A 27,595-nucleotide genomic window follows, 5' to 3' on the forward strand; every position below is an offset into this window, starting at 1 on the left:
CCCCCTTTTTTTTTTTTAAGATTTTACTTATTTATTCATGAGGGACACACAGAGAGAGGCAGAGGCAGAGACATAGGCAGAGGGAGAAGCAGACTCCTTGTGGGGAACCTGATGTGGGACTTGATCCCAGGACGGTGGGATTCATGACCTCATGACCTGAGCCATAGGCAGAGGCTCAACCACTGAGCCACCCAGGTGCTCCTCCCTTACCTACTTTAACAAGTGTCACTGAATTTTTTTTAACACTGTGCTTGGCAAAACAGAGGAGCTCTATGTATGCTATAGATATCAGTCTTCCATCTGTCTCTTATGTTGCTATTCTTTTTCAATTCTATTATCTATCCCTTAATTTTGTTTATGAGAACTTTTGCCAAACTAAATTTGTGAATTTTCTTATACTCATATATTTCTATGTTCATGATACAAGATATGGTTTTAGTTTCACTTCCTTCCAGATGAGAAGCCAATTATATTTTCTCTTTTCATTAAATAATTCACCCTTTTCCTACTGAAGTCTCACTCATGCAAGTATCCAGGGTGTTTCTCCATCTTCCTTTAATTATTTATATTACTGTATTTCTTGCATTTTTTTCCTTTACCAAATCAGCTTCACTGATCCTTGGTAATTTGAAAGTTTTATTCTAACTGATACGCTTTAAGGACTACTTCCTTGTTCCTGAGTTCAGAATCAATCACTATTGTTTGATAACAAGGTAATAACTATTTCCCTAACCAAGATCTTTCCACACAGCATCCTGCCCTGGCCTACTAAAATAGACCGTTAGAACACTTTCACTTGCTCTTAATCCCTTTCTTCTTCCCATGTCCTCCCTAGGGAAGCAGGCTTTGGAATGCTTTTCCTTTCCCCCTATTACCAGATTTTGCTAAGACATTTAATTAAAGACTTCCCTGACAGATTGCCCCTTCTGTACAAAAGTCCTCTTAGGGCACCTGGGATGTACTGGATGTAAAAAACTAATTTGTTAGTTGGTAGTCAGGTAATTGAATAACAAGAATGGTGAGACACTGAAGTGAACATCTTGTTGCTGTGCTGTACTCTGCCGGAGGAAGTTGTGGTGTTTGGCTTTTTTTGGATAACCGTACGCGTGTATCCATTGAATAAACTCACTGTAACTGAAGATAACTACAACTTGCAACAAAAGAACCACATAACCAAAATTAGCTTTAGGTAAAAGAAAGGATGTCCAGAAAGTTCATCTTTGGTATCCTGCCACCTATCCCATTAGTCTATCATTTGCAATCTTTCCTTGTGTCCCTTCAGAGGCCCAGTCTGTATGCTATTCTCACCTGGAAGGCAAAAATCTCTATTGAACTTTGTATTTGAAAGTGTTAACTTTTGGAGGACTGGAAGATAATATACCTGATATTTTTGTGCAGCTGAGGTTAGAGTCTCATTAGCACATATCATCTTGGGGCACTGGTGATTCATCTCTAATACTCACTAGCTCTAACCTTTACTAGATTTATTCTTCTAAATATATTACCTCAATTAGCAATTTCATACTTTTTATTAGTTATGTTTATCTATACTGTGTCATGTTTTCCATAAAGATTTCTGTTCTACTGACTTTCAGGCATATTATAATTCTTTACAAAAGGTTAATGTTTTTAAGTGGCATTGCTATTTCCCAAATTTTCAAACTTTATTTAAAAAAGTAGTGTTTTCACAAGCACCTGAAGTTTTTCCCAATGCATGTGCTGTTTTAAGAGGAAATGTTATCCTTTTATATGAAAACTAAAGTTATAGAAAAAATATTTCTACCAACATCATTCTCTTTTGCTAAACCTACTGAAAGTGACTTTTAGTTTGTATATTTCTTAATCTTTTTCAAAGAGAAATCAAATTGTGGTGTTGATTTTGGATAACTCCTGCACTATTCTTTCCAAATTCCCCAGCTATAAAAAGCTGAATGGGTTCTAAATTAACAAGTATCAGACAAATAAGCAATCTTAGAGATGAAAAGTTAAGTGGATGAATAAATATTGGGAGCGTTTCTCTACTGGGATGTATAATATTCTAATGAGGCAATTTTACAAAAACAAATGTAAAATTTTATTAGAGCAGCCTTGATATGAAGGCTCATCTCAAAAATGCCATTGTAGCAATGAGCAGACATTAATAATTGCTATTTGAACAATATTAGGTATTATGTAGAAATGGGAAAGGCAAGAAGAGTATCTAGCCCGTTCATTAAAAAGGATCATTCTTTTTTTCTTGCAATTATTGAGCCTCAGGCTTGTTTCTGCTGCTGTTGCTAAGGACAATAGCCTGCCAGATAGGAAATGATGTTGATGAAGACATAAAATAACACTTATACACATATTTTACTCAAAAATCCAGAGAACTGGGAATAGTGTGTTAGGAGGGGGTGGGAATAAGGAAGGAAAAGGAAAAAAAATAAACCAGGGAATACATATGAGTGAAAAAAATATAATCTACAATAATTAATTCACACTCCGAAATTCCAGATGGCTCACTTTCAAACCAGCAATTATTTCACTGTTCTGGGTCCTTTCTCCAATTTTTTTTTTTGGAGTTATACCCCTATGAATTATCTCTGCCAAGACTTATCCAAAGGAAAACCCTTAACTATAAAAAGTACAGTAAGCAAAAATGTGTAAGTCACTAACTCTTTTCTATTCCAACAAGTTGGTATCCGAAGATTTGGTTTGTATAGAGGCATATTAGCCATCAGCAACTATCTTTCTTTTCATTATTACTGCAGATTGTGGAGTTATCATCTAAGTAGTACTGCAAATAAAGCATAACTGTAGAGTTGCTCCAGGATTAAATACATATTGTCTATCTATCTATCTGGAATTCAGTGACTTCTGTCATAGGTTGGTTTTTGGGACAGAGTGTCAGGATCAGGGCTCTCAACGGTGCAATAATCAAAGGATCAAGGCACAAGGCTTTTTAAAAAGGGAACTGCTACCAGCACCAGCAGTCTGGTTTTACCAAGAGGTTAATCCTAAGAATTTCTGCAATAACAACAAAAAGGTTGATAAATTATCTTTGTAATCAATCACTCCAAAGGAGTGTTTAGTGATCTTGCCTCTTCCTTTAGAATCTCTTAAATACTCTACTAATGGAGTCATCCTAATCTCTTTACATGAACTACTAGAGTTTAGGGACTTTATCACTATCATTCCCTGAAGTTTAAACAAAGTTAAGTTTCTCATCCAAATAAAAGAAACCACATGACATTTAACTGACATGGAAGAAAAGCGTATTATAATGGAAAAGAGCACAGCATTAGTAAGAGCTGGAAGATCAGGTTTCAGCCAGTTATACCTTACCACAGGCATTTGACTTTTCTGCTGGTTCTTTGGGGTAAAATGAAATGGCTGGTCTACTTCAACAGAGTTAAGAAAGAAATAGGCACAATGTATACAAGTACTTTGTTAGTTATAAAGCACTAAATATCTTAATCATAATCCTGTAATAAAATCCATGAAGAAGAGAGGTATTATTAATATATTCCCTCTAACTCTGGTTGGAGAATGGTATAGTTTATTTCTTGAAATTTTGGAAAGCAGGGCAGCCGGGGTGGCTCAGAGTAAGTTTAGCACCACCTTCGGCCCAGGGTGTGGTCCTGGAGACCCGAGATCAAGTCCCATGTCAGACTCAGGCTCCCTGCATGGAGCCTGCTTCTCCCTCTGCCTGTGTCTCTGCCTCTCTCTCTCTCTATCTCTGTGTCTCTCATGAATAAATAAAATCTTAAAAAAAAAAAAAAACCACACACCAAGAAATTTTGGAGAGTAAAGCTTTCCCCACAGGACAGCAATCTGTAGTATTATTGTTAGTTGAATTACACTAATTTTCCTTCCTAGTTTTTATTTGGTATCTTGGTGGTAAAGTTTTAGTTTTCACACTGCTGCATAGCGCTTAGAACCAGAACTTGTCACAATTATGTAAAGTACATAGTTAATACTGAGTACTGATATTTTTATATTTTTAAAGGTTCAACATATAATTTCTCTGGAAAGCTGAGGTATAATATACTTATGTTCCTTTAATGCTCTTGTTATACACAATAGCCAAGTACTTCCCCACTGACCAAGAACTTAAAAACAGAATTGCTTCTATTTATATTAAGCTAAAACATAATAGTGAGAAATATTATCTTCCTAGTCAAGAAAATTGTAAAACTCGGGGTGCCTGGGTAGCTCAGTTGGTTAAGCATCTGCCTTTGGCTCAGGCCATGATTCTGTGCTCCCTGTTTAGCAGGGAGTCTGTTTCTCCCTCTGCCCCTCCCCCTGCTCATGATCTCTTTCTCTCTCTCAAATAAATAAAATCTTAAAAAAAAAAACCCTGCAAAACTATTTAAAATTATCATTAATACTAAACCAGTCAAAGGGCATGGATGAATGGGAGTGGTCAGTATCTAAATATCTAATCAATAGATTTCAGTGGGAACACATGGATAAGAGTAAATTTCAGTAATGTAGTAAGTATGTCTTACCATAAAGTAATATCAACATAATATATATCTACTGTTTTCAAGGAACTATCTTAAGTAAAGTACTTTGTTGGTGCTAACTCCTACAATCTTTGTAATTCTGAGATAGGTATTATGAGGTAAGTATTATACCCACCTTAAATGAGGTGAGTAAAGTAAAGGCTAAAGAGTTGCCCAGGCTTACATACACATTTAAGTTGTAGAGCCAGGAATCAAAACTAGGTAGGTGATTTGGCTTCAAAACCAATACTAAACTATATGGATATCTTAGCATCTCTAAGAGTCATCTACAAATGCAGGTTTTTGGACCTGCAAAGCCAAGGCCAAAACTCTTGGATCTGGTTAAATTCACTAATGTTGCTATACAGGTGCCTATCCACATCCTCTCCCTTGTTGACAAGCTATTAAACTTCCATGAGTTACTCTGAATATTTTGTAAATAGGTTAAATAGGAATTTACATATTTTTAAAAAAGCAACAATGAAGTTATCTGTTTGGTGGGCACTTGATGTTCTTATATGCATACAGTACTTAGTATTCTTGGTAAAAGCAAAACGGGGAAAAATGTCAATTTTATATTAAAATCAACACGTCCTGAAGATGACTCATCTCAAAAGAATACACATAGAATTTCTAGGGGCAGCCCTGATGGCCCAGCGGTTTGGTGCTGCCTTCAGCCCAGGGTATGATCCTGGAGACCCGGGATCGAGTCCCATGTCGGGCTCCCTGCATGGAGCCTGCTTCTCCCTCTGCCTGTGTCTCTGCCTCTCTCTCTCTCTGTCATGAATAAATAAAGTCTTTAAAAAAAAGAAAAGAAAAGAAAAGATCTCGAGGGAGGGTCAACTTTTTTTTTTTTTGGTTTAGTTACCAAAACAAATAGAAGTCAAGAGGCACCAACTGTTTAGGCTGTGACCTAACATCATCTTCTGTTTGAAATCCTTAAAGGGCTGAATACTAGTTAAAGTCAAAAGGTTTATGTCCAGTTCATGAACAATGCCATTTTTTTGTTGTTGATTCCATAAGAGCTCTCTTATCCCAGCAATAAAAATTAATCAGAATTATTTTTCTGTAAAAACAATGACTAATAATGAAGTTGCACTGATAACTTGATTCATGCTTTATGTAACTTTAAAAAATTGGGAATAAATATTCCAACTATCTAAGTAGTTAAAACATTCCTTATATTAAAGAAATTTAATGTAATTGGGAAAAATTGGAAAATACAGAATCATGAAACTTTGTCCCAGTCTTATTTCCAAAAGAATAATATATCCTGAGTACAAAATAACTTTTGACATTTACTATATTTAGTTGTCTACAGTTGGTATTGATGTTCTGTTAATATTTATTTTTTCAGAAAGAAGATAAAACTGGCTACCAGAACTCTGTGGACTTTTAAATAAATGAAATTTAATTACACCTTTTAGAATCTGGCATGCAGGGTTGTTCAATTTCTTTGTTTTGCCTCTCCTACTTACTGGAGGCAATAAACAGAATATTGTGTAAATTTCTTTTAAACAGTATCTATACTCCTACCTCCACAGATGTATTTCTTTTTGGTAGCCGAAACTATCAGTTGACTCAAGGCTAGTCAACCTCAAAGCTCATAATTCCTATGTTAATTTTCATAGTTCCTACAATATCTGTAAGATGTGTGAAAACAGTCATTTGACACCTTAATATATATGTATGTTAATTTTGATAACAATTTTCTTGAAAAATCAAAATATATTGATCTTAAATGCTTTTCTAAAGGTAATAACTTACAAATAATCTTTAATTAGGTACCTAAAGAATCTTTATAATAACCTAGAAAAAAAAAGTAGTCTGGTGCTTTTACATCAATTTATTGGAAACTGTATTGGCAACATTTTGCAATATATTTATTCTTTATAGTCAAAATTTATTACTAATTATTTTGTCAAATAGAAGAAAAAGTTCAGTACACAGTTGAAAATTTCATTCTTTTAAAAAAGTCACCTTCAGTATACAGTTCTCAGTATCCCAGTAAGCAACAACAATAACGTTCACGTCTCCTACTTTTACGATGTTTGGCTTTCTAAAAGCAACAGCTGGTCATTTTCAACAATACAAGTAGTTAATAAGCTTGACAAAAATTCTAACTTGTCATTTCTAAAGAGGAGAAGACATTTATAATACAGATACACAATATACTAAAAATCTAAGGGTTTAGAATTTCATGCACCATGTGCCTACAAAGAGGATTCTAAATGTTCATCTAGTTCAAGTTATCTAAACATATCAAGAAAAACAATCAGCTAACCAACATCCCTGCTAAAAAATAAATCATCAGAAAATGTTAGTGATTTCCTTCCTACATTATAAATGAGCACAAGCTCGTTTAATGTAGGTAAGAATGTAATGTTTCACTAACCGATTAAAAACAACACATACCCTGTCAAGTCTACAAGAGAAATAACACACACAAAAGCCAATTATATTTTAGGTACAAGTGACAAATATATTTCTTTTTATTGTTATTAAAGTTTTCTCCAATGTATTTCAGTAAATGAAGCATTTTATTTTATTTTATTTTACTTTATTCCACTGTTGGTCATAGTTTGAGCCCTACACACTCCCTTCCCTTTCACCTCAAAGGGAGCTCCTTTGTATGTAGCCACACATTCATCATTAGTGTAGAGATCAGGTTGGATCTGCTCCCAAATCTTCTTCTTAGGATTCAGCTCCTTGTCAGGCTCTCCTATTGGAGGAAAAAATAAAAGTTGCATAGCCATCATATTAAATAAATTATCCGTAGTGAACTGTGTAGGCAACATCTTTTGATCTTTAGACCTGATCAGAATTTTAACACTAACTTTTAACATTTACTTTATTTTTGTGATGTCAGTTTATATTTTTGACAGGTAAAATAAAATACTTTGTCATTTCCTAACATGGCTTCTCCTTTGGCGTGTTTAATTGTGATGTTTAACGGACACCCTTACAGTTTAAGGTTAGGCCCCCTTTTAAAACAAAAGTCTCTCCTAATGATGACTTGAACCCTGCTGACGGATCAGCAGAACCTGTAGGATCTTATTTGGAACTGATATTCTCTATTATAATTTTGTTCCTATTTAAAAATATTTTTGGGATCCCTGGGTGGCGCAGCGGTTTGGTGCCTGCCTTTGGGCCAGGGCGCGATCCTGGAGACCCGGGATCGAGTCCCACATCGGGCTCCCGGTGCATGGAGCCTGCTTCTCCCTCTGCCTGTGTCTCTGCCCCTCTCTCTCTCTCTCTCTCTGTGTGACTATCATAAATAAATAAAAATTAAAAAAAAATATTTTTATTTGTTTCACTGGAGAGATGATGCTTAGTTTTAAACATTAAAAGTGTAGTTGCTTTGTAAAACTAAATATGTACACACACAAAAATATTTTTGCATGTAGTAATACAGCTAAAAGAATCCTCCAAATTATTAAAACAAGAATATACTATACTCATTTTGTTGCAGAAAAATTGTGAAGAGATGAGATTGTAATTTTATGTGTTATATTTTTACATGTGGCAGAAGTAGCTTATGCTTTACTCTGTTTCAATGTACAATATAAATGATGAGATTGCTGCTATTGTGCTTAAAGATTTCTTATTGATACTGTAGAATGGATTAACTGTTCATACTATCTAGCTAAATAAAATAACTACTTTGGGTTTCATCTACTGCCCATTCCATTTGGTGAGATGGAGAGACAGAGGTAGTAAGGAGACAAGTACAAGCATTTTCTAAACATGAGAAATATATACTATTGCATGCAATGTACATTAATAACACTCTAATTTTAAATATAAGGAAACTGGTGTTTAGAGACGATAAGCTGCTCAAAATTACATGATCAACAAATGGAATTACAATTTGACAGCAAAACCCTTATTCTGCTAGTATAGCATCTTGCCTCTTGATAGACTATCCTTTAGAAAAAAAAAATTTTATATGTGGATCATAACCCATTCTATCATAACACACACTGAAAGTCTATAGTCAACAAAAGACAAATACGTTGGAGAATAATACGTCTGGTCTAGACTTAAGGGCTACCAATATATCAGACAATCCCTCTGTTTAATGACTGATAAAGAAGTAGAAAGTAAAGTTTGACATAACATCATTTTCGTAGCTAGAGATGTTCAATGACATTTGAAATAAACAATCAGTTCAAGAAACTATGAAAAGTAACATATCTCTCCAGCATTAGTGTGAAATAAAAATGGTTTTTCCAAAGGTAATAAAAAGTTTCTCTGAAGTATAATTCAATAATGACAGATATGTAACTTTCTAGATCTTTTCTAAGTGACTAACAAGTTCAAATCTTCTGGAACTACTTTAAAAAGAAACTTTTAACATTACTGGAACTAATTACATTCTATATTCTGATTACACCTTATTATCTAAACTAGTTTTTATTCTCTACTTCATATGATGGGAACAACAAAACTGAGTAAATTGGCCACAGTGGTTTTGTCCTTTATTAGTGCTTCGGAAACTGCCATGAAACCGGCAAGAAGATACAAAACTGTCCTTGATATGCAGGTTTTCAGAGATGACAGAATAGTTCATTGAATGATGTATCTATTCTAGAAGAACATGCAATGAAACTAAAACTGAAAGACTAGTATAAAAGATAAGGATATCTCTTATTCTTTTAAGGGCATTTGGACAAGAGAGAACTAATTAATAAACAGAATAGAAAAAAATCAATATATAAATTATCTACAAGTTTTTATTTTTTGTTTCTAAACCATTTGTTAGTCTACAAACATAATCCTACTTTGCTTGTACACAGACCAAGTAGGGAAGGAAGTGGGCATCCCAGAATCCTAGAGAGCTGGAGATAGAGATACTATTCAGGGAGGCCTGAGTACTAACTCTGAATTCCTACCCACCACCACCACCACCAAAAGATGTTACCAAACTGATAATGGATTAATTCAAGAAGCAGAGAATCTCAGATTATCAAGATCATAGATTTTATGGGTTGTTGCTAAATGCAGACATAAGCTCCAAATACAAAAAAACGGTGATGCAGCACAAAATTAAGCCTCTCAGATCTAGGAAGATATTAAACTGGTACAGAAAATAATATTTATAATACATAACACATAGTGCTTATCATGGGCCTGCCACTACGCTAAGTGCTTTACATATACTTATTCATTCAATCCTCTCAGTACACTGTATAAGTACTATTTTTTTAAGATTTTATTTATTCATTTGAGAGAGACAGACAGAGATAGAGAGAACACAAGTGGGGAAGAGAGGGAGAAGCAGGCTCCCTGCTAAGCAGAGAGCCCAATGTAGGGCTTGATCCCAAGATCCTGGTATTATGACCTGAGTCAAAGGCAGATGCTTTACCAGCGGAGCCACAAAATGCTCCCATAAATACTATTAGTTATCCGCATTTTACAGATGAGGAAATTGATGCACAAAGGTAACAGCTAAAAACTTAAAAATACCAGGCAGGTAGCAAAGTGTTTCAAAAGTTAAACCTCATGAAACTCACACAGAATAGATACCATTAAAAAATTCTTATAGATGAAAAAGATCAACCTCAGAAAGGTTCCCAGGTCACCCAGCACTGTGGAGTCAAGATCTGAAAGCTTTAACTAATAATTTTCCAGTAACAAACTTTTGAACTAAATATAAACTAGAAACTACTAAAAAGAACCTCTAAAGCTTGACTGTTGCTTTTAACGCACCAGACTCAATACCTGAATACTCTGAATGTAGCTACAAGACTAATGAATGAACCATGATTCAGACAAATAAATTTTGAGATTATAATTAAAACTTGTCACATTATGATACCTGATTATAAGTTAGAGTTGAACAGTCTTGGATGCAGTGTTAACTTTCTAGCTTACTCAAAATGTTTCTCAATAATATATTATTTAGTAGGGTATATAACAAGTTTGAAATGAATGTTTACATCACCTGCCATGAAAAACATACCTAATATGTTAAACAATTGTTTTTTAATGAACTATATTTTCCAGAGAAGGCTTTCATTATTCCTGTGTCTTATGCCCTGTGTATTATTCCTGTGTATTATGCCCTTCTAATCTTATTTTCCTATTTTTCTTTTTGTTTTCTTTTTGACATGGCTATCCAAGGAAGTTCAATGATAACAACAATAAAAGTTCTTAAAGTTAAAAACTGCAGAGCCTCTGAAATTGCTAAACACATGCCAATAATCACCATTTGGAAACGGTTACACATAATGTAAGAGAACTAATCCCTCAGAGACTATTTTAGGCCAACTCATTGTAAACAAAGCATACAGGGAATAGGGAATAGTTCAGAGAGGAATTTTTACAGATGTAAAAAGCTGTGACCACCTTCTTAGAATTTAAAACCTACAAAAAGCAATAAATACAAATTCCAAAGTCCCAGGCATTAACAATTCTGGATTAAGGACCAGAAACTTTGTTTTAATTAGGCCATTCTTTTGTACAGAATGCTCACTGATTATCAGCTTCTCTTTGGTATCTGCCTGCCATGTCCATAAAAAGCCTAACAGTAACTGAATTACACTATGTTTGATTGAGTTTTTGAGATACTATTAACTGTAACTATTGACAATTGTGGCACAAAAACTAAAGTATAACTTTGTAATAAATAAGTCAATTAATTTGAGGTGCATGAGTGGCTCAGTCGCTTAACTGACTAACTTTGGCTCAGGTCATGATCTCAGGGTCTTGGGACTGAGCCCTGTGTCAGGCTCCCTACTCAGAGGGGTGGGGGGTGGACGATGACTCTAACTTTCCCTCTTCCTTTGCCCCTCCCCCCACTTGTGCCCTCTCTCCTTTTCTCTCAAATAATAAAATCTAAAAGAAAAAGAAGTCAATTAATTTTAAAAGTTAATCAATAGAGAAAAGTGGTTTGGTGGTTTGAGAGGAATAATCTTGACAATAATGAAGGCAGACACTCAGACCTGTTCTCCAAATACTTCTTTCTTTTTCTTTTCTTTCTTTTCTTTCTTTTCTTTTCTTTTCTTTTCTTTTCTTTCTTTCTTTCTTTTCTTTCTTTCTTTCTTTCTTTCTTTCTTTCTTTCTTTCTTTCTTTCTCTTCTTTCTTCTTTCTTTCCCCATGTTTTACTAGTATGTTCTTTTCTATTTACTCATACACCAATTTACTGAGCTCCCACTCTATGCCAGGCATTTTTCTAGATGCTAGGAATATAGCAGTGAATAACCACCACGATAAAAAAAAAAAAAAAAAAAAAAAAAAACAAGTCTTGATTTCATGGTGCTTACATTTCTGTGTGGGCAAACAATAAATAATGTATATAGTACGTTATATGACGGTAAGTGTTTTGAAGAAAGAAAAAATAGATAACATTTTAAAAGATTTCAATAGGATAAGGGACCGACCAAGCCATGTAGCTAACTGGGGAAAGAGCCAGTGGCTCAACTGGAATGATCAATAAAGATCTGTGGAATACATAAGGTTAACAGAGATAATGGGAAGCTATTGTAAGAATCTGGGCTTGTACTCTGGGATCAAATGAAAAGCTTTCTAATAGTTCTGAGTAGAGAAGTAATACAATCTGACTTACATCAATCTCCCTGCTATCACTGAAAATAGATAGAAGGGCAAGGGAAATCAGTTAGAAGGTTTTGACTTCCCAATAAGAGATGTTGGCACCAGGACCAAAGTGGTAGTGGTGTAGATACGAATGATTCTAGATATGCCCAGAAGGTGCAATTACTAGGACTTTTTGAAGGAGAAGATATGTGAGAAAATACAAAGAAGTTGAGAGAATGGAATTCCTGTCAGTTAAGATAGGAAATACTATGGAAAAAGGGAATTCTAGGAGAAAGATGGGGATAAGTATTCTCCCTTGGGACAGGTTAGTAAAAATATCTAGTAGGGAGCTGGATAACTAACTGGATAAAAAGCCAAGAAAACGAACATGGAAAGGAAAATAGAAGATGCCAACTGTCGAAAGAAAAAGAGAAGGGGTCAAAAGCCAAGGCCTGGGATACTCCAATGTTGAAAGGTCAGGGAGGTAAGGAAGAATCAGCAAAGGCAGATAAAAAGGGCAGCCAACGATCACCACCAGGATAATGTGGTGCCAGAAACCAAGTTAATTAAGAAAGAGTCTAAGAACTAGACATGGATATTTAGCCAGAGAGAGTAATGTTTGATCTTGATAAGAACAGTTCTGGGAAAACTGAGCAGAGGAACTGATAAAATGAGTTTTGGAGGGAAGAATCTAATATAGACAAGTTTGAAAAATGAAATTAAGACATTTATTTTTCAAAATAATAAATGGATCAAAAAATTCAACACTCTTTGGACACCTGGGTGGCTCAGCGGTTGAGCATCTGCCTTTGGCTCAGGGTGTGATCTGGTGATCTGGGATCGAGTCCCACCATCTGGCTCCTTGAGGGGAGCCTGCTTCTCCCTCTGCCTGAGTCTCTGCCTCTCTCTCTCTGTGTGTCTCTCATGAATAAATAAATAAAATCTTAAAAAAAAATTCAACACTCCTGCATATATCATACATGCTTTGTGATTAGCCATTAACTTATACTTATTAATAAGGCTCAATATTAATAGAAATAAGCATGATCTTGTTCATGCTTATTCAGAAGTCTGAATACAAATTCTCTATTATTAGACAAAAACAGTGCATTGTCAAAAAGGGGCTGTTATTGCCATTGTCTTCTAGCTATAATATTATTTTCAAGTTATTTTTGCTTGGTGCTTTTGGGACTAGTTACCACATTTAAATACTAAAATACATAGCTTCACACATTGAAAATTTTAAAAAGTACTGGGTGGGGAGGGTTTCTAGCCATTGTTCTATTATTTGGCATCCTCTAAACTCTATGTACTTATTGGATTTGTAGCTTGAATAAATAGTTGTTAGGGTAAAAAGCCTTTGCAAGGCCAAATCGCGCTTCAAATGTTTGAGCCCCAACTCCAATTTCTATATCACACTTTATACAACCTGAAATGTAAGTCTCCAGACACTGAGCACATCAAGTGAACATCAAAATGTACCAGCAGACACCTTAAGCTTTAAAATGTAAAACAGATGTTGAAAAATAAAGCACTGATAAATCATGGCTCTCACTGGAAAAAGGAAAAAAAAAAAACAGCAAAACTAATGGCCTGTTGTGTAGTAGTAACTGTTATTTCCTTTCAGATTTACTGCTACAGAAGCAACTGATGTTGAAGCATAAGCAAGGTGAGCAATAACAGACCACATGTCCTAAAATTTACCAATTATTTGATCCTGTTCAGTTTGGTTAAGCTATTATAAGTGATAAGAAAATAACCTCATAGGCCATTTTAAAAGTTAGGTTTTTGCTTTTTTCACTTTACAACTAATTTTTGTACCTTCTCCACATGTGCTGAGGCACAAGGGGAAACTACGAATTTGCAGGAAATACCAGACTTGGGAACAATGTAAATATAAACACATAAATAGCCAAACAGATAGATTAAAGAGTAAGTAAAGACAGGAAATTCATACTGGACTATTAGTCCATATTAGATTATCTTTAATGCTGAGTTACTGACTTTCCTTTACTCAACAGAAGCATCCAGATAAACCTGATTCAAGTTCTAAAATAATACCAGGTAATTCTTTGAGATAAGGGAATGAAAGCCATCATAGCAATAAAAGAATTATAAGCCTTCATTAATGAAATAGTCCATATTAATTCACAGCAAGCAATCATCAACAAAAATGCTACAGTATTAGAAATTCAGGCACATTTATTGTTTCATCTCTTCACTAACTCTATATAACCTTAAGCAAGTAGCTAAATTTTGTTGGGCCTCAAACCAAATCTGTAAAATAGTGGGTTAAAGTAGATTATTTCTTCTAGTTCTAAACATATAACTACAATTTACATCAGAAAATAAAACTTAAAACATACTAAATCTTAAGTGTTTAAATAGAAAGGCAAATATTAATGAACATGCATTTTTTTAAAAAATGCATGCTGAATCTTAAAAGAAAGTTTACTTTTACTGTCATTTTATTCCAATTTAGTGATTAAGACTTCTCAATAGAATTTCAGGTTTGTCAGGTATATAAATGATGATGAACCCCAAGTTTGAGATTTGGGGAAATGTTTTGATACTATGGCAGCAGAATGGTGATCAAAAGGCTCCAAGAACCAAAAGCCATCATGCTGCTTTAAGAAATGATTCTAAATGGGATTTTTCTACCACCTAGATTAACATGAAAGATACTTAGAGCACAGACCATTATGGTTTCCAATCTGCCAAAGTTCAAGACATATACATGCATTCAAAGTCACAGATACTTGCTAAACAATCTGTGTTTTTTAGATTAGTCTACTTTTGATTAGGAAGGGGGAGTTGAATTCAAGGAAATTAACCCATGTTTTCATCTGTATTTTTTACCTTAGTTCAATGTTAAAATCCTTCATATCCTGGTATTTTATCAAAAATCACAGTTAACACAGGATTTAAAAAAAGCAGGCCCATCTAATCACATCAGCCTTGCTATGCTATTTAAATTCAGCTATTTCTACAAATATATCTCCAAATCAATTCTAACTTTTAGACCTGATTCTACTTGTTACCCTAATTTATCTCTACTTTTCCCATTACTCTAGTCACATGAACATCCTGTAGCTAAAGGCAATCTTTTAATTTCTAACTATTTCCAATATTTATTCTCTCATAAATATCCTTTCTCTTTTACTTCAAAGATTTATTTGAAGAAACTTTTTCACATATTATGAAGCTTCATCTGTCTCAGGAGCATTTTATAGGAAAAAACAAGCAAAATGAAAAGCAACTTCCTTTGAGATTATTACAAGAAATACAAGTTTTAACTCAGTTTTTCTTTATATCCTAAAGTCAAGTAAAAGCCTATGCAAGTAGATTATCCGATGGATTTTGAGAATTACACATTTCTTCCCCAAGTATGAACTTTCTTTTTTTGTCTTTCTATGCTGCATTCTGAGATAATTTACAGCTTCAAGGACTCTGCAGCACATTAATTGGTTCTCTATCCATATCACACTCTTCCGCTATGTAAGTATTATCAGCTAACTCTCCCTAGTGTTTTATGCAATGTGTGCATCCATAGGGAGGGTGCTGGTTAGATGGTTGTGCTTAATGTGCAATATTGAACCAATCTCAACAAACTCAATAATAAATTTTCAATAATGGTCACTTAAGGTAAAGCCTTGGAGTCATACACAAGATTGATTTTAAACTAAACATAACAAGAGAAACAATGGTTCCCAAAATGTTTTAAGTAATGATTAATAAAAACTTACCAGGAAAAGCATCGAAAACAATTTTGTCTCCAGGTACAGACCCTGTAGGAGGCGCCAAGATTTCAACCTTCTCAGGTGAACTAGCACACATCACCATTGCTTGAGATATCACTCCCCTCATCTTTGCAGGTTTCAGATTACAAAGTAAAATCACCATCCGATTTTGCATCTGTGTGAAACATAAATTGGTGATTAAAGATGCACAGAGATTTAAATTATTATACCCAGAATACAGTAAGGTACATCTAATGTGCGAATAAATATAAAATGTTCTACTCTTGTAGAACTAGACTAGACATTTTTGTCTGTGTCCAAATTCTTTTATTGTTATGAAGTTGTACATAAACATGAAAAAAAAATTCCACAGGACGAGCAGAGCAAGACTTTTCAGTAAAGTAATTTTTAGGCTGAAACAGATTGGTTTTGAATTTAGCTACCATGTATATTAGCAATGAAATTAAAGTTGAATTGTTTTTCCTGGGATCCCTGGGTGGCACAGTGGTTTAGCGCCTGCCTTTGGCCCAGGGTGCGATCCTGGAGACCCCGGATCGAATCCCACGTCGGGCTCCCAGTGCATGGAGCCTGCTTCTCCTTCTGCCTATGTCTCTGCCTCTCTCTCTCTCTCTCTGTGTGTGTGTGTGACTATAATAAATAAATAAAAATTTTAAAAAAATGTTAAAAAATGAATTGTTTTTCCTTACAAAATGAGGAAAATGATATCAAATTTAAAGAGCCATCTCTAGGATTAAACTGTAACATGTATGCGTTACCACTAAAATAAGTCAACAATTCTTTTTCTCCCTACGTATTTAGTAATTTCCAATACTATGCAAGATTCATTTCTTATTTTAAAAATTACTCTTGGGAGTCTATCATTCTTGGGAAGGTACAGAGTTAGAGGAACCTGAGCTCATCTACTCCCATGGACATACCAATGAAACAACTACATCTACTGCAACTCCAAAACTGACCTGAAGATTGACAGAACACATCATCTACACCTAGCAAGAAGAGAACATCGAAAAGGATAGGACGGTGGAAACACAGTCAGGAATCCTGGTAAATAACCACAAACAGGAGGAGTATTACAAACACAGACCAACTCAAACTGGGAGAATGAGTCTTCATGATATCTGGCTCCAAAAATCAGTAGGACTTAGCTCCAGAAGCTTTAAAAATTAGCAAGGCTTACCTGGGAAAACCAGAGGGTGACAAGAAATTAAGTTCCCACACTAAAAGAGTCATCACCAGACACAGTACAAAAACAGCAGTTTGATAAGTGCCTGAGGTATATGTATAGGAGATATACTAACTAATCCTAGGATGAGCTAGAGGGACAGAAATCTACAGGAAGTATCTCTGGGAAAGAAAGAAGTGCTAGAGAGCATCATTTTTCTTGCCCTCTCCCACTTAGATGGCCTGAAGCTTGCAGGAGCTACTTAGCTCCATCTAACTTACCAGCATCATATGCCTCCTACCCCAGCATCCCCCACCACAGACAAGTACCACCCAATCTACTTGCATCAGGAAGCACCCTTCCAAAGTAGATCCTATCATGTCAAACATAGCAGGCAGGCAGGGTTTAGATCACTCCAAAGTGACTACTGCCTTGGAAAGAAGGAGCGATAACCCTATACACCAGCACAACCATAATTCCTGCAATGAGGCCTCTTCACAGGCTGTACAGGAAGCAAGCTTTGCCCTTTATACACCTGCAGCTATTGCAGAGTCTAACTGCAGACAGTTAAGATGAATGCTGGCATACCAGTGAGCTCACAAGTCCCTCAACAGCACTGGAAGTAAATCCTGCCAGTGCAAAGAAAGTCATTCTAGCCATGAGCATATCCACAGCCAAGGCAATCTTGAAAAAGAACAAAACTGGAGATATCATAATCCCAGATTTCAAGATATACTACAAAGCTGTAGTAATCAAAACAGTATGGTACTGGCACAAAAACAGACACATAGATCGATCGCACAGAATGAAGAGCCCAGAAAATCTACAAAGGAGGCAAGAATACATAATGGTTGGAAAAAAGAGTGGTTTCATTATTTGGTGCTGGGAAAACTGGACAACTACATGTAAAAGAATGAAACTGGACCACTTTCTTACACCACACACAAAAATAAACTTAAATGGATTAAAGACCTAACTATAAGACCTGAAGACCTATAAAACTAGAAGAAAAGACCTATAAAACTAGAAGACCTATAAAACTAGAAGAAAACATAGGCAGTAGTTTCTTTGACACAGGCCATAGAAACATTTTTCTGTAAAACTATAAAGACCTATAAAACTAGAAGAAAACATAGGCAGTAGTTTCTTTGACACAGGCCATAGAAACATTTTTCAGGATAATGTCTCCTGGGGCAAGAGAAACAAAAGCAAAATTAAACTGTTGGGACTATACCAAAATAAAAAGCTTTTGCACAACAAAGGAAACCATCATCAAAACAAAAGGGCAACCTATTGAATGGAATGGGAGAAGACATTTGCAAATGATATATCCCATAAGGGATTAATATCCAAAATATATAAAGAACTTATACAATTCGACACACATCACTATTTATGAGGGAAATGCAAATCAAAACCATAATAAGACATCACCTCACACGAAGAATTGCTAGTATCAAAAAGCCAAGAAATTAAGTTTTGGCAAGCATGTGGAGAAAAAAGAACTCTCATGCAGTGTTGGTAGAAATGTAAACCAATGCAATCACTGTGGAAACCAGAATGGAGGTTCCTCAAAAAATCAAAAATAGAAATACCATATGATACAGTAATTCCACCACTGGCTATTTACCCAAAGAAAATGAAAACCCTAATTCAAAAAGATATATACAGCTTTGTATTTGCTGCAGGATTATCTATAATAGCCAAGATATGGAAGCAATCCCACTGTCCATAGATAGAAGAATGGATAAAGGGTAGCCCGGGCGAGTCAGTGGTTTAGCGCCACCTTCAGCCCAGGGTGTGATCCTGGAGACCCGGGATCCAGTCCCACGTCAGGCTCCCTGCATGGAGTCTGCTTCTTCCTTTGCCTGTGTCTCTGCCTTTCTCTCTGTGTCTCTCATGAATAAATGAATAGTCTTTAAAAAACAAAAAAAAACAAAAAAAAAAGAAGAATGGATAAAGGTGTGTGTGTGTGCATGTGTGTGTGTGTAATGTACATAAATGTGGAACACAGATATAATGGAATATTACTCAGCCACAAAAAAGGAAGAAATCTTGCCATTTGAGACAATATGGATGGACCTAGAGGGTATTATGCTAAGTGAAATAAAACAGAGAAAGACAATACTATATGATTTCACTTATACGTAGGACCTAAAACACAAAGAAATAAATAAGACTCTTAAATACACAGAACAAACTTGTTGTCAGAAGGGAAATGGATAAGAAGATGGGTAAAATAGGTGAAAGAGATTAAAGGTGCAAACTTTCAGTTATAAAATAAATCACAGAGATGAAAAGTACACCATAGGGAATATAGTCAATAATATTTTAGTTAACTTTGCATGGTGACTACACTTATTGTGGAGAGCACTGATAATGCACAGAAATGTTAAACAATCACAAACCTGAAATTAATATAATATGGCAAGCCAATTATATTTCAATAACAAATATTAAAAAAATATACTACTGATCATTTAACTATTCAAGCATATGTACACTGCAATTAACATGTAGGGCTATTTCTACAATTTGCTTTAGAAATGAATAGAAATTTCTTTAACCTTCGAAAGTTAAATGTCTTAATTTTTTCCCCAATTTGCAAAAATAAGGAACATAGTTGTTTATATTCTTTCAATAGGCTTAAAAGAAAATAGCATACAAGAGAACTATCACTGCAGGGAAAAGGAAAAGGCATATTCTAAATAAAAGATGGTTTTATAAACAAATGTTATGGCAAATGTGCCCCAAATCCTATGATTTAAAATAACAGCAGTAGACCTAAGACTCACATTCAAAAGGCCTCCTTTTCAGAGGTCTTCATGGAAAAGATCTTCACACAAATAATTTAAAATACCACATTAGAAAAAAAAAAAATTACAGCCACTATGGTATAAGAAAAAACAATGGGGTGAGCTAGATGCAATTGTTAAAGCACCAGATGATACTCATGGACCTTTACCTTAGAAAAATACACAAGTCTACATAGCGTAGTATGCAATTTGTGGGGGCAAAGTGCTCCTGCTTTATAGAATGTTTAATACTACTGCCTTGATAGGTTAGATACAGATGTGTATATAAATAGCTTTGCTTAAGGCTATGAATGACAGCTGTTGGTAGAGAAGAAACAGTCTGCAAGTTATGGAAACAAAAAAGATGAAGCCGAAGGGAGGAGGAGTTTTTCCAATTTGAGCTGGTTCAAGATCAACTGATACTTTTCTCCAGGGCTTCTTAGGAAACTAATTTCATAAGCAGTCATGAAAAAGTCCTGGTCCTACATAAGACGAATGTTAAACAGAAGAAAAAAAAAAGCACACACATGAACCACATCTATCTTTTTTTAAGGACAAGAGAAACTTCTTCGCTAATCTCACTTCCATTTATTCCCCTCAACAGAGCAGCCAGATGATCCTATTAATATATGAGGCAGACCACATTTCTCCTTTAGCTCAACAGTTTTCCAATGGCTTTCACTCAGAATAAAGCCAGTCTTTACAATGATCTATAAGATCCTGTATCATTAAACATCCTTATTTCTGATTTCGTATTGCATGACATTTCCCTTTCTTTACTTTGCTGTAGTGATACTGCTTCTCTTCATTTTCTTAGACCTTTACTTAAATGTCACTTTCTTTATGATGCCTTCCCTAACCATTTTATAGAAAATGACATCATCCTAACTCCAACAACTCCTAGATTCTTTTCCTACTTTTTCTTTTTATACTTACTTTTTATACTTATAGTATAATTAATATATTATATATCATGATTTTCTGACTCTCCATAGGGTTGTGAGCTTCACAAACACAGCTCTTTTGTTTTTTTTCTAAACAAATCAATCTATCTATCTATCTATCTATCTATCTATCTATCTATCTATCATCTTAACTCACTGCTATATCCCTTGTCTGGAATAGTGCCTGTACACTGCAGGTATCCAATAAAGACTTGCATCTGAAAGTATGAATGAATGAATGTGGGGATTTATCCACATTCACAAAGCCAATAAGCAACGGAGTTGGCAATGAATAAAGAAGAACTATTTTATTTTATTTTATTTTATTTTTTTTTTTTTATATTTATTTATTTATGATAGTCACAGAGAGAGAGAGAGAGGCAGAGACATAGGCAGAGGGAGAAGCAGGCTCCATGCACCGGGAGCCTGACGTGGGATTCGATCCCGGGTCTCCAGGATCGCGCCCTGGGCCAAAGGCAGGCGCCAAACCGCCGCGCCACCCAGGGATCCCAAGAAGAACTATTTTAACATGAAATTCTACAGCCTTTGCGGGGATCCCTGGGTGGCTCAGCAGTTTGGCGCCTGCCTTTGGCCCAGGGCATGATTCTGGAGTCCCGGGATGGAGTCCTACATCGGGCTCCCGGCGTGGAGCCTGCTTCTCCCCTCTGCCTGTGTCTCTGCCTCTCTCTCTCTCTGTGCCTATCATGAATAAAAAAATAAAAATAAAAAAAAAGTCTACACCTTTGCAGTATCTCAGAAGCACCATGATGTAGAGGAAAGAGGTAACTCAGATTACTGTAGAAGACATCTTGAAAAACCAAATTAAAACCATTACTGCATAATTTTTTCCACTGTCACTGGAAATACATACATGTGTGTGTCTATATACACATACACATATTTTAAACACCTAACAACAATACGAAACATTCAGTTTTTATTAAAAAAAAAACACTAAAAATTACAAGTTCAAGCTCTATGAGCCCATCTTTTTACTTCAAGTATAAAAATATTTGAGTTATTAAAAGAAACAAAACAAAACATGACTTTTTACTCTTACTTATTAGGTTGATGCATTCTGGGTTTGTATAACAGTGATTTAAAAAAACTGAGTAACAAAATCCCATGACAGAACAATGATAAAAACATTTACATTGTATTACATACGAAAACCTAAAAACATTTTAAAAACTGAGAAAAGGGATGCCTGGGTGGCTCAGTGGTTGAGCGTCTGCCTCCAGCTCAGGGTATGAACCTGGAGTTCTGGAATAGAGTCCCACACTGGGCTCCCCAGAGGGAGCCTGCTTCTTCCTCTGCCTATGTCTTGGCCTCTCTCCCTCTGTGTCTCTCATGAATAAATAAAATCTTAAAAAAAAAAAAAGAAAAAAAACCTGAGAAAAAATAATGCATCTTTCGTTTTTCTATCCTCATGAACTTGATCCTAACTTGCAACTCTTTTGCAAGTTTTTAGTAGTTTTATGTACTTTTTTGGTGAAATTTATTGCATTAAAATTAATCACATGAACTAATCAACATTGGCTCATGTTGTATGGTCACCTAACAAAATTATATGGAAAAACAGTAGGAAAAAGTGACACGTATGGAAAAGTAAGTTTTACTGTACAGATTACCTGTTCAAGGGGAACATGATTCACCAGGCCACTGACAACTGTTCTTGGAGCTGTTTCTCCAACATCCACTTCTTCTACATATAAAGAATCAGCATCAGGGTGTTTTCTGGCAGTGATGATACAACCAACTCGAAGATCCAGACGAGATACATCCACTGGCTTAGAGTCAGCACTTCCTGCTACTGATTGCTGTTTTTTCTCCCTTTTCTCTCCTAAAAAATATTTATTTATTTTTTAAATATTTATGAATGGTTAAACATCAGAAGTAAAACAAAAATAAACTATGAAAAACTCCCTAACATCAATACTGATGAGTTTAAAAAAGAAAGTGTTTATCTCCTACTTTCAATTAAATAATAACAAAGTAAAGAATTATTCAAGTCACAACATCTTGAATCCTATTTTGGCTATTTCTCTCTTCAAGAACTGCCTGAATCTCTAGTTAAAGACATAAAGTAGAGATGGGTAAACTATATTCATTCATTTACATATCGTCTATGGATGCTTTTGCACTGTGGCAGAGTAGTTGTGACAATGACTTTATGGTCTGCAAAGGTTAAGATTTACTAAATAGACCTTTATTGAGCAAGTTTGCCTTTCCCTGTAACAGAGCTGGTAGTAAATCCATAAAAATTTTTACTGTGACTCTTCAGAAAGTGAAAAATCCTTTATTTAGGAAAAACACCATAATTAGCACCAGCTAAGAGAATGAAGTACAATATAATTTCACTGATAAAATGTTTCTCTCTTTAGTTAAACACACCAACAAGTATACAATGAATTTCTCCACTTCTTATATTTTTCAGAAGACTTATTAGCACATTATTATTCAGAGCAACTATTTGAGCAGAAGAGAACATTTTATTTTTTATTTTATTTTTTTTTAAATAATTACAGCAGAGAGGAATTTTTTTTTTAAATTTTTATTTATTTATGATAGTCACAGAGAGAGAAAGATAGAGGCAGAGACACAGGCAGAGGGAGAAGCAGGCTCCATGCACCGGGAGCCTGACGTGGGATTTGATCCCGGGTCTCCAGGATCGTGCCCTGGGCCAAAGGCAGGCGCCAAACCGCTGCGCCACCCAGGGATCCCAAGAGAACATTTTATTCTGATTATGTTTTAAAAATCCTCCGCTTATTTATATATGTCAATAACCTAACTCTTATTAGCATTTGACTACTTTGGCCACTGAGTCAAATGCAACCTGTAAAGAGTTCATATTCCTGAAGTTTACATCTAGCTTCTCTGGCAGGAAAAAATGTAAAACAAAATAAAAACTTATTTACTTGCAATATACTGGGTAGAGATAAGCATGTAGTTGTGACTTAGATCTCAACTTTGTTTAATCTTGAACAAGTATTTACTGAAATCTAAGGCACTGGAAATAGTAAGATGAGCGGCCCATACTATGAATGCACTGAAAAATCTCTTTTAAGGCGGGTATATATAATGAGTACGTGACAAACATTACATACACATAGAAATATAGAAATACGGAGACAGTGCCTGAAGTGGGAATCATTTTATGTAAGGACATTCACAATTTATACAAAGACAGTTTACAAAAGAAGAGGTAGAGCTAGCTCAAAATAACAGGCAATTTTTAATCTAATGAATTTTTTTTAAAATTCCATTTTCTGTGTAAAATATTAGCAAAGATTTTTTAAATGGAAAAAACCCAAATGATATAGAAATGAATATACAAAATTACTAGAAGAAAATAAACCAAAATCTTAGTAAAAGTTACCTTTGGGTGATTATATATTTAACATAATGCAGTATAACAATGTATCTATATATATATTTTTAATTTTAATCTACTTCCTAGGCATTTGAAATACCTTTATCAGGAACCCACATTCCAGAGGTAACTGTATCAAAATCTTTAGCAAGAACTTAGTCATCATAAAAAAAAAAATTTTAGGAATGTTTAATTAAAAAATGAGTGATGCTCATTAGAAAGACTGTATCATATCCACAGCCTCTGCATGAACAGAATTTTGGAATCTGGCAATTCTAGCAGCCAAACACCAATGGAACAGCCTTCTATTCCAGCACTGTCCAATATGTGGATAGATGCCAACCCCAAACAGCTAGTTTACATTTAAATTTAAAATAATAAACATTCACTTCCTTAGCCATACTAGATACATTTAAAATGTTCAGTAGCCATACCTGACTACTGGCTACTATGTTGGATAATGCAGTTATACAGCATTTCTATCATTACAGAAAAGTACCACTGGACAGAGGCATTCTAGACATAGAGCTCCATTTGGTCTTATGTGGTGTCTCCTCCCACAAAGAAGACTCCATTGTCTCATTTAAATAGAAGATTAATCCTGTAGTCACAAACCCAATTTATCTTCCTTTGGGTTATGAACTTCATCATACTTAGAACAGGCTGTCTGATTGTTTTGTGATTTTTTTTTTTTAGATTTTATTTATTCATGAGACAGAGAGAGAGAGAGAGAGAGAGAGAGGCATAGAGACACAGGCAGAGGGAGAAGCAGGCTCCATGCAGGGAGCCCAATGTGGGACTTGATCCCGGGTCCCCAGGACCATGCCCTGGGTCAAAGGCAGACACTCAACTGCTGAGCCACCCGGGTGGCCCAATTGTGACTACTACTACTTCTTTTTTTTAAAATAAATTTTTTATTGGTGTTCAATTTACCAACATACAGAATAACACCCAGTGCTCATCCTGTCAAGTGCCCCCCTCAGTGCCCGTCACCCATTCACCCTCACCCCTCACCCCCTTCCACCACCCCTTCCACCACCCCTAGTTCGTTTCCCAGAGTTAGAGTCTTTATGTACTTCTTAATAAAGTTTATAAAGTGAAAGAATTAGCTGGATTTGCTTTCATTGTAACCATACCACCTAGTGGTGAAGTTATGTAGAAGGTATATAGCCCCTACCTACTACTAAGAAAGGTTACTGATGTTTAGTAAAAGGAACTGAAAAGTGTCAGATGCTAAACTGGCTTAGGTTAACTCACAAATTCCTCAGCCATTTTATATTTTCCAAAAACTCTTAAGTGGGTGTGTTATGAGAGGTGCATATAATGAATTATAAAAGCATTTTTTTTAGACATTCTTGGAAAAATGAAATCTCCAAAGGAGTAAAGGAGAAGAGGTAAAAAAAGGAGTCAGATTTATGATTAGAATAGCTTTAGCAGCAAGGTAAGAATAAATTAGAAAAGATGAGGCTTTAACATTAATTCAAATGGCAGATCATGAGAAGTTGAACAAAGGTAGCACTTAACAAAATGGAGCCATGGAACTGGGTTCTAGATATGTTTTGGTGATAGGAATTATATGTTTTGGTGGTCAATTAGGTATGGAAATTGAGAGAGGGCAATAGGTTAACTATAACATTTCTAGTCTGGCAATCTAAGTGGATGGTGATATACTTTCCATTCCAGTTTTTATGGGTTCCTAAAATGTTTACACCCCTATACCTTAGTTCAGACATTCTCCTTTGACTAGACTATCCCTTTCCTTTCGTCACACCTAGTCCCAGGTACACACTAAAATTTAGTCATACCAAACTATGGGCCTCTATGCTTAATCTCTACTTTCTATGTTTTTAGTTATCTTAAAATATACTCTACCTAAAATACAACATTCTTACCCTATCGACTTGGTCAATATTCACACATCCTTTAGAGCCCAGTTTCCATGCTGTAGTATCATACTATTCCTAACTTTATTCTAGTTAATAAAGGTTTCAACTTTCTTTTTGACACCACTATTATTATCAAAAGTGATGACATCTGATAAATCAGTCAAGAGCCAAATAACCTTAAAGGTTAAAAATACCTTTCACTTCAATTTTCTCTTTCATCTTCTTTTCTTCTGCTCCTCCTCCTCCTATCTGTTCTTTGGCACCAGAAGATATAGTTGTCATTGGTCTAGACTGTATCACATTTTCAGAAACCATGGAATTAGCTTGCAGCACAGTACCAGATGGAAATGGTATTTGTTTCACTGATACAGAAAATAAATTAAGATAGAGTCATTATGAAAGAAAAATTCACTGCATTTGATTATCAAGTCTCTACCAAGACTGTAGAATGGCTGCCAAGAAATTAAGTACATTTTAACCAAGATAAAAGTTAAATAAGTGATTCTCATTTAATCACTAATAACTGAGAAAAACATAGATAACAATAACTAATATTTATTATGGACTATGTCCCGGACACTTTTTAAACTGCTTTATATGAATTAACTCTTGTAATTCTCAAAAATTCACCAAAAGCAGTAATTTCTATTGACATCCCTATTTACAGATGATCAACATGAGCCATACAGAAGTTAAAAAAGTGGCCCATCATGCACACAGTCAGTAGGAAAATAAGAATTTATACTCAAGCAGCCTGTCTTCTGAGACTATCCTTTCATAGTTTGGCAAGATAGCATGCATTTCACTCAGGTTTTCTTTTATATTGCACAAACAACTGGGAAAGTGTTTAAATAATAGTCATTTTAATATCAGAATTAGTGGAGAGACATGTCCATAATTCTATGTCAAAAAAACAACTTTTTTAAGGAAGGAAACTTCTTCAGCAATGTTAAAAACACTCTCATAGCCTAGTGAGTATGGAAAAACATAATCCTATGAGGGATTTTGATGTGGCTTAAATTCTGGCCAATTTTCAGACCACTTTTCTGAGGTATTTTTAAGTTCCCTGGAGGCTCTTGTTTCTTTTAGTAATGTGACACTCCATCTACCCTACCCTTATTTTATGTTTCATCATTCAACAGAATGCAATACATTAATTCAAATTGTTGATCTGCTTTAGTACTTCATTAAAAAGATCAGAGTTTAAAATATTCCAGGGCAATCTTTTAGAACTGATAAAATGAAAAGCAGTTTACATTGTTAATATTTAAACTGTTTAATTCTGTACCTGTATTCCAAATCTCCTTGTCTTAGAAAGGATCAGATCTTCCACTGACAAATAATATTCTCTTTAGTTGATAGTTGTAAGCACACATTGATTTTTCTTTATTTTTGTCTAGCTCACTAGGGATAGAGCTCATACTACAGCATTTAAAATAATTCACTCACTGACAGGATAGTTCAAAAGGAAGTAGTAAGAGACTTTCATCATACTTGGGCCTCCTTAACTCACTTAGGAAGGATTTTCTATAATACAATCATATGCCTTTCTGTGTAGTACTTTGAAATTGTAATGGAGCTATTATTATCGTTGTTTTAAAATGATGTAAATTTATTTAGATTCCCTTAAAATAATTCAGTAAATTTAAA

The 27,595-nt window shown here is 35.0% G+C and overlaps 1 protein-coding gene across 3 annotated transcripts in view; it reads right to left on the reverse strand.

Annotated features, from left to right (window-relative positions):
• Window positions 1-6,315: 6,315 nt before the first annotated feature.
• AIMP1 (aminoacyl tRNA synthetase complex interacting multifunctional protein 1) overlaps window positions 6,316-27,595 on the reverse strand; it is a 40,470-nt gene continuing 19,190 nt past the window's right edge. For all 3 annotated transcript variants that reach the window (XM_055342567.1, XM_055342568.1, XM_055342569.1), the window contains exons 4-7: window positions 26,140-26,307; window positions 22,318-22,529; window positions 15,771-15,939; window positions 6,316-7,206 (exon numbers count right to left, since the gene is read on the reverse strand). In XM_055342567.1, coding sequence (XP_055198542.1) covers window positions 7,040-7,206; window positions 15,771-15,939; window positions 22,318-22,529; window positions 26,140-26,307 — 716 coding nt within the window. In that variant the 3' untranslated portion in view covers window positions 6,316-7,039. The remainder of the gene's footprint in view (window positions 7,207-15,770; window positions 15,940-22,317; window positions 22,530-26,139; window positions 26,308-27,595) is intronic.

This window comes from Nyctereutes procyonoides, unplaced genomic scaffold, assembly GCF_905146905.1.
Source record: "Nyctereutes procyonoides isolate TBG_1078 unplaced genomic scaffold, NYPRO_anot_genome, whole genome shotgun sequence".
In the NCBI taxonomy this organism is placed as follows: Eukaryota; Metazoa; Chordata; class Mammalia; order Carnivora; family Canidae; genus Nyctereutes; species Nyctereutes procyonoides.